This window comes from Gossypium hirsutum, chromosome A07, assembly GCF_007990345.1.
Source record: "Gossypium hirsutum isolate 1008001.06 chromosome A07, Gossypium_hirsutum_v2.1, whole genome shotgun sequence".
Taxonomy (NCBI): domain Eukaryota; kingdom Viridiplantae; phylum Streptophyta; class Magnoliopsida; order Malvales; family Malvaceae; genus Gossypium; species Gossypium hirsutum.
Window position 1 is genome coordinate 85,603,791 of NC_053430.1, and position 8,400 is coordinate 85,612,190.

Genomic DNA, 8,400 nt, shown 5'->3' on the forward strand with positions numbered 1-8,400 from the left:
ATGGATTAAGATTTTTTAAGAAAATAGATGTAAACAAAAAATCAATTAAATCGTTTAAAAGAAAAAGGATAAAGTAACATTAGGAAATAAATTTTCTAACTTGGTTTGTGGAAATTTTTGTCTACATTAGTTTTGGAACTTGATAGCTTTTATTGAATTGGTTTCTAAACTTGAATTCCATTAAAGTATAGTAATATGACACTCTGTGGCACATCACGAGACCTAATCTCAAAATGTCATGTCAACATACTTTTATGAAATTCAAATTCAATGACCAAATTTAAAAAAGCTGTCAAGTTTTAAACCAAACGTGGACAAAAAAAATTCAAAAACCAAAGTGAAAAAATTACCAAATTCAAAGATTATTAATTATTAATTATAATTTTTTAAAAAATTATATATTATATACTTTTATTTATATATTATGTAATTAGTACCTATAAAAATTAAATATATACACTAGTTAAATATTAAAAAAATTGTAAATTATTTATCCCTATTGGTACGGATTGGAATTGTGTTATCTCATCCCAATATTGTATAAAAAAAATTCTTAACTTTTTTCTTAATATTGAATTTAACATACTTAAAACTCATATTATATATATATATATGATGTACATGAACACTTCTAACAACATTCCGCCTTTGCATTACCTCTGATTTTCATGCAAGTGAATGGTCAGAGGGAAAACATGTATGTACGATATTTTGCCAATAATCCTATAATCTTTCTTCTTTTTCTCTTTTTCCTTTTCCAGCAATCTGAATCAATCTCTACCATTTGTAGAATAAACCCATATATTTAATTTCCTTTTCAGTAAGTCCAAAAATACGTTGTACACTTTCTCTAAGTTTAGATACAAAGGTGAAGAACAAATATCAATGGCCATTAGACCTCCTCTTTAGCTTGCACCACAATCCATTCTTGGTGTGAATTGTTGCTCCTGTAACTAGCTCCACGGATTCAGGAGATCCTCTTAGTTCCACATCAAACTTTTGCAACAACATGGCTAATGCCACAGTTGACTCCATGAGTGCAAATTGATCTCCCACGCACTTTCTCGGTCCCCCGCCGAAGGGTAAGAAAGCAAAATCAGATATAATCTGGCAGTTGAAAATAATAACAAACATGCATATAAGAAACATGAATTTTGAGCATGGTGTGGTTTGATTGAAACATTGAGTTTATGATGATAAACCTCATTAGGATATAATGCTCCGGGGCTCCGAGACGGGTCAAAACCAGCCCATCCTTCAATGCCTTCACTCTCCTTTTGTACCTGAAACCTCTCTGGAACAAAATCATGGGGCTGGTCCCAAAAATATGGAGATCTATGAAGATTATATACCTGAAAGAATTATGTTTTGAAAGATGATGTCAATGGAAACGCCAATAGGACTCAGAACAAGAAACTTTCTGAAAGGGTTTATGAAGAAGCAAATACTGGTTTAACTCACAGAAATGAAGATGTCAGTCCCTGCAGGAATGGTGTAGCCATCTTTGTCACCTTTGTAACCACCTGTCAATAAAAACCTTAGCTTTTAAGCCCAAAATTAAGGAATCCATTTACGCCCAATTTGAAACCACTGATATATGTTGCAGCAAATGGCTTCTCTTTTCTTTTTTTTTTAATCATTTAAAAATTTCATATGCTTTCATCTTACTTTCCCTAGATCACCATGTAACCTTCCTCATATAGTCACATGATCATAAATTTCAGTTATTTCCAACTCTCTTATTTTCCTTCCATTAATCTTTTTCAGCTCTTTAATTCGTGAATGTTCACCTTATAATCGCCTTCTACTACATAAATGACCTATATGCTAACAACTTCAAGCAATAACTGCACATGCTAATTATATCAGCTCCAAAGAATGACATCAATCTCCAACAATATGTTGCTTGTTAAAACCAAATCCAAGAGTCTGAAACCCGTGAGAGAGAGTCTATATGAGATATACCTGGTAATACAACTTCTTCAAGTGCACGTCTGATAAGCAATGGAGGTTGAGGATATAAACGAAGAGACTCTACGACAATAAGTCTTATGTACCTAAAGGGAACGGCAGAATCCAAAATAACATTATACTTTGAAAAGATCCAATATACCTGTAACCGATCAAATGGAAATGATTGGCTTTGTGTGAAAGTAATAGGGAACAAATAATAGACATCTTATTTGTGAAACATTAGTGTCAACTTAAGACTGCATGGTATTTTGTTAACATATATTGAAGCTTACTCAACTTTGGGCATCAAAGGCAAAAAAGAAAAAAAAAGGAGAGAGTACAATTTGACCACTAAAACCAATAATAATATTTTAATAATAATGTCCGTCATAATTACATATAACATGCGTTAGCCCCTTTCAGCATGCTACTTATCATGTCACAGGCTGCACTAGTGGACTTTTAGAAGCTAATCATAGCATAGAACGAGGAGCAGGAAGTTTTAATCAAAGCGGTGACGTGGAGACTTACTCTAACTTTTTAATTGATTCAAAAGTTGGTCTCTCTTGGCCGAGAACTGAATCGACCTCCGCTTGAGCTTTTCTAATTTTAGATGGGTTCTGCATTTTCACCAAAATACCACACATAAGTATGGCTAAAAATAGTGATATATATTGTCCAAAAGTTGGTACTAGGAATCATACTTGTGCAAGAAGGAAAACAGCCCAAGTAAGAACAGCTGCAGTTGTTTCATGGCCAGCAATAAGCATCGTCATTAGATCATCTCTCAGCTGTTAAAAAAAAAGGCCACAGGGTTGAATAAAGCTCAAAGCTAAATACCAATTTCGTGCATTATTCAGAAATGTCAAAAGATTTATTGTTTAGTGGCAGTTTGAACCAGCCAAATAATATTTCTACACCTACATTGAATCAGAAGACGTATTTATGCTGCCCAAAATAACATCAACAAGAAGAGAAAACATAGGATATTGAGTTAATCCTATTTCTTGAAATACAAATCAGCGAGGGATAATTACCTGACGATCATCAACATCAGCTCCCCTCATGTCCACCAAAAAACGCAAAACACTTGCATCCTGAAGTCATTATAGTTACGATATCTACATTTCAAAAGGGTCTCTAAAACATATGACCGCCCATCTATAGAAGGAACAGGAAACATTTAGTTGAAGGACACTTCAATGAGGATGTAACTGCACCTTAATATTCAAGTAGTCCCTTTGCTGCAGCTTTTCAACATCGGCTTCCTGCCATCAAGCATTAGCAATATTTGACATTTAGTTTATATTGGAAATCCTAGAAAGATTAAACAACTTTCATTGCATTCTCCGAACAATGGTTTTCAGTAAAAAAACATAAACAGAAAAAAACATGGTTATCAGTAAAAAAACAATAAAGAATACAAAACTAAACAAAAATGAAGTTTGGGGAGGGGGATCGGGATTCTTAAAACAAATAAGTGTGATTGAGAGTGAGAGTGAGAGTGACACTCCTTTATGGATTAAAGCCAAACCTGTCTGCTATCTTTTGCATTTCTGATGAGTCCATCAAGGCAGTCATTGATGATCTTAAGGTCATAGTGGAACTTCCGTTGTCTAGGTACCACCCACCTTGCCAGAGGAATTTTCCAGTATGGGATGTAAAAGGTAGATCTATGCTCAGCTTCAAAGAGAGTACCATACACTGCCTGCAATGTTGTTCAGAAAGGTGAGTAGGAAACTAGACCTTAACTGTGGCTCTAACCATAATGATATCATGCAATGTAACCAGCACATTCGAGGTTATAGTAAAGTTTAAGCTTAATACCTAAATAAAGAATTATTCAATCAGAAAAACTTCAAAGATCTTTTTGTTGCAAACTTCTGTTTATCACAGCAATGGTTAACTATTAGACATTAAAATGGAGAAATTACTCTTTTGATCCAGCCAAAGGGAAAAAATTGCTTGAAATATTTTGCATTGTTGGGGAGTTCCTTTGCCAGAAAGAGACTGTTTACGGACAAATTTGTACCTTAATGTCTCAAACAGTATCATATCCACACTTAGGATTACGGCATTTTAAATCCTCTCTGCCCTTGCATTTTCTGATTATTGATCTTTCCTTCTCTCTACTAAATTATAGGTTCAGTCATTATCTATAGCAAAAAGTAACGCAAGTTAAAGAACAGATTACAGGACTGAATCACAAATGAGCAGGACTCTACTCAACAAAGCCTCACTTCAGAGTTAACCAACATCAAGTAATATTTCCCCCATCTTCAGCAAAATCCTTATTTTTATAAATTCATAATTTAGCCATTGTCTCAAAAGTTTAGTTGAAACTTTTTTGTAGTTTCCTAGTCCTAATTAGCACCTCAGTCCACAATGCCACAAACATTCAGAAACTGTACACCCAGCTATGCCATCAACATCCTTTCTCAGGCCTGTAATGGATGTGTTAAGGTGAAGGATCCAGGAAAGAACATATAAACTATAAGTTGTAATTCACATGGGACAGGATAGTAACAAGAAAATCTCAATTTTGCTCATCTGGTTCTGATGGGAAATTTGCAGTATAAAAATTTGCCATACATAGAGAGGGTTGAGGAAGCAGCTAAATTTGAGCAATTCATGATGATAAGAATGATTTCATGGTCCTTCACATGACTATTTGAATTTAGTTGCAGGCACAGGTATGGCACAGGCATAGCAAAGAATATTAGCTAATAAGGCTTGCCAACTACATCACTGGAAAATATAAATGTGACAAATAGGATAGAAAACATTTTAGTTTAATATGTGCAGGAGTTTATTATTTTACTCGGCTACCGGTAAACCATTAATTAAAAGAAATAGAGTACCATGCTGAGGTGCTCCGCAAGGGATAAATGCAACAGAATTGAAGATTTCCAGAAAGTATTGTCGGACCTGAATTACAGGAGATTCTTTTGTAACAGAACCAAAATCATAGTTGAAGACACCGAGTCCAATAATATCCAGAGCTAAGCTTGAAAATTCTGCTTCAAGGTCTAACTCAATTGCATCTCCTCCACGTGAACGTTCTCCATCTAAAAGCTTTTCAAATTTTTCGGCTGTTCGTCCAGAACAATCAGTGAATACTTTGACCATAGCTTCCAAGTATAGTGCATGGAACCCAGGAGCAATAACTGCATATTTTTAAAACAAATTAACCATTACCAAAAATATTACTGGTAAGAATTTTTTTTTCACCTCAATAGAAACGATAATCATAAATTTTGAAAGCCATGAATATCTCCAGAGACTACAATAGTTTAGAATAAAATTAGAATATTATCTTTAGCTCAAGTTTAATAGGTCCAGATATTAGGTGTTGACAATACAAATCATGCTCTCAGACTAGTCTACTCGAATGAATGCCATGTTTATGGAACTTATCCCTTTCTTTTCTCTCTTATATATATACCAGATGAGACACTCTAAGGCCACTCTACTCAATTCTCTCAAAATCCTTTAGAAAATTTTCTTCCATTTCTAAAATCTTGATATCTTCTAGGAAATATTTTAATCCATCTTTATGCAAAATTCAAAGCCAATATGAGCGGTGGAAGTAGGATAAACAATCACACAAACACTTGAAACATGTATAGCTTTTGTCATCATCGAAAAGAAAGGATTTTGAGCAGATATGCATGTTGACCAAATATGATGGAACAAAACATGTGATGCATTAAAAGAGAAACATATAGACATTCACAAAAAAATACCTCAAATTCACAATGAGCATCAAGAGAATAGCAAATCTAATGATTTATTAAAATGTTAAAGAAGGAACCTGGAAAATGAAGTTCATAATAAAGTTGATGAAATTGCAGTATGTACATATATATGTATGCATGCATGCATGCATGCACGTGTATGTGTATACATATTCTGAACCAATCAAATTTGTATTACCGAGTCAGTCTGAAAGGAGCAAGTGTTGGTTTTTTACTTTAAGTTCCCTAAATTTGAGCCTCTGGGTATATAGTTTCAAGATCAGAAGTGTGTGCTTAAAATAAAGCAATAAAAGCAAATAAAAAAAAATCATAAATGCTAAAGATAACTATCAGTCAGAGAACAAAAGAAGTGCCTTTTGTTCCCATTATATGCAGATAAACTTCAACAGCAAATAACATAAATTTCATACCTCTTCTCCTTTGTTTCCATGTGTCCAGGTCGGCAGGTATAAGTCCTTTCCCCATTATCGGTTCTAGTATATCAGCAAGAACTCCCTAGGTAAATATCGAAATTTTGGTAAATGGATTCAAACTTTTAATCAAGAAAAAGAAACATGGTGGATGACAAGCTAAGCAATTGCTTGGCTCATTGTATTTGATTATTAGAAACCTCACTGATTATATTTATTTATCTTTCAATGTCAAAGAGTTTGTAACAGTATTCAACAGGAAAATGTGGCAGAAAACAAATCATGTAAAGGCCTCATTTAGATGAGGTGCTACAAAGTCCATTTCATTAGTCTGCATCTAAAATCATAGTTGATAATCAACTATAGAATAAGAAAACAGAACTCAGTCTTTTGATGCATAGGTTTCTAGTGAAAACACAAAGGAAACAGAAACTTTTTTTATGCCACGTTAGCATATAAAAATGTCTTAACATGATACAGTTAGGGTCAAACAGGAAATAACAGATTAAAGTTTTTGAAGGGCAAGGAAATCAATTACCAAGATGTAAAAATTGGTACCTTGTCAAAGGAAAACGCATTTTCGCGAAGAATATGCTTGACAACAATAGGATCTGATACAACAACAAAAGCTTTTGGTCCAAAAGCAAGTTTATACACCGAGCCATGCTGCCACATCAATTAAGATATTAAACAAAAGTAAAAATCAGAAACCTCAGATCATCAAGAACGATAAGCAATAAAAGGACTATAGTTCATGACAATGGGAAAATAAAATTGAGCCACAAGGTTACACAGCATAATAACTGTTATGATTCACATATGTATTAGCAACTAAAATTTTCCGGACAATCCAACATTTAAGACATGAGATTTCCAATCAAATTCTCATATCCAAATCTTGGGACGGGGGCTTATGTTAGCTATGTTAATATTGGACAGAATACGATTACATGATATGGAAAAAAAACTAAAAACATAATACAAACACGACATGGAGAAATAAACACGAACACACACTAACAAACAAACATGCCAAAACCTTTATGACAGGAAATTATTAACTTGTCAAAACTTATATAAATATAAAATAACTTAAAACACAATTATGACACAAGAAAGCACTCAGAAACAGAATGAATTGCCAGGTCTAGCTTATGGGATAGTAGAAGTCACCTTTGTGTCAAATTCCAATAGGCCATCAGTTGTAGTAAGAAAAACAAAACTATTGGCAGCTCAAAAGTTCAATTGAACCTCTGCCAACTTCCAATTATATAAAACATTAGAAAATGCATGCATGGGGGCAGAACCAGAAGAAGCAGAGGTGATCACATCACAATAAATTCAACATAGTATCAAATCATTAATGGTACCTATATTAAAAACTTGAAAAAAATAAAAAAGAGTAAATGAAGTACAGTACCTCTAAGAACCAATCATATAAAGAGAAGAAGAGAGGTCGACCAAACAAATCAGAAACAGCACCTTCAGCAACAGGCATAGAACCAAGACTTCCTCCACTTAGGAAATTGGTAAGAAGGTTGCTTAAATTATCCAAGAGATTCCTTTTAGCTTTAGGTTCTTTGGTACTTGTGGATTGACATCTGCAAAAAGAAATTCAATCAAAATACGATCAATAAAACAAATCCAAATCCGAACCGTTCTCACTCCTAAACTCCACTTACAAGAAAATATTTGAAAAAAGGAAGTACCCACCACCTACTTTGCACCTTTCAACTTACCTGATGGCAGCAAAGGCTTTTAGTTTTGGGTTGAGAAATGAAGGAGGTTTTGAGACACCCAAAAACATGAAATCACTGGTTCGTAAACTTCCATGAATGGCAGGTGAGGAAAGGTGCAGAGATGAAACGGCTGCTTCCATTGGGAATAAGGCAGGCAGCTACTTTGGGTAGTTTTTGGTCGTCTGAGTGTCAGTGGAGAAAGCAGAGATTAAGATAATGGATTATGTTGGCGTTTGTGGGAGATGGTCATGTTCCATTCCATGTGCCCAACACTTTCCACTAATGTACAACACCCCCTCCCCCCCCCCCCAAAAAAAAAAATCCCAGTATTTATATTTTTGTCACATTTCTAAAGTGGGCGACCAATTGTGGTGTTTTGATTGGGTTTTTACTTATTTAATCTTATTTTTAACTACACACCTAATTTCATAAGATATTTTCAATGAAAAAATTTCTAGAAGCTTGAAAATTGTTTAAAAGTTAACTTTATAAATGAAAGTGCTATTTTGAAATGAACAATCATCATATTACAAATGTGAT

General features: G+C 34.0%; 1 protein-coding gene across 1 annotated transcript; it reads right to left on the minus strand.

Annotated features, from left to right (window-relative positions):
• Positions 1-766: 766 nt before the first annotated feature.
• LOC107948065 (cytochrome P450 97B2, chloroplastic) lies at positions 767-8,164 on the minus strand. Its single transcript, XM_016882543.2, has 14 exons — positions 7,861-8,164; positions 7,542-7,722; positions 6,680-6,787; positions 6,122-6,206; positions 4,882-5,120; positions 3,488-3,661; positions 3,174-3,221; positions 2,991-3,050; positions 2,658-2,744; positions 2,485-2,573; positions 1,966-2,057; positions 1,462-1,523; positions 1,203-1,352; positions 767-1,107 (listed from the first exon to the last, which is right to left on the minus strand). Exons 1-14 carry the CDS (start codon positions 7,998-8,000, stop codon positions 883-885), a joined length of 1,740 nt encoding a protein of 579 aa, XP_016738032.1. The 5' UTR covers positions 8,001-8,164; the 3' UTR covers positions 767-882.
• Between the last annotated feature and the right edge of the window lie 236 nt (positions 8,165-8,400).

Bases quoted from the DNA above. Each gene is read 5' to 3' on its own strand.
- LOC107948065 (XM_016882543.2), bottom strand. From the start codon at position 8,000: ATGGAAGCAGCCGTTTCATCTCTGCACCTTTCCTCACCTGCCATTCAT. The intron at 1,353-1,461 runs GTGAGTTAAACC...TAATTCTTTCAG, and splicing joins GGACTGACATCTTCATTTCT to GTATATAATCTTCATAGATC. The intron at 1,108-1,202 runs GTTTATCATCAT...TTCAACTGCCAG, and splicing joins GAGCATTATATCCTAATGAG to ATTATATCTGATTTTGCTTT.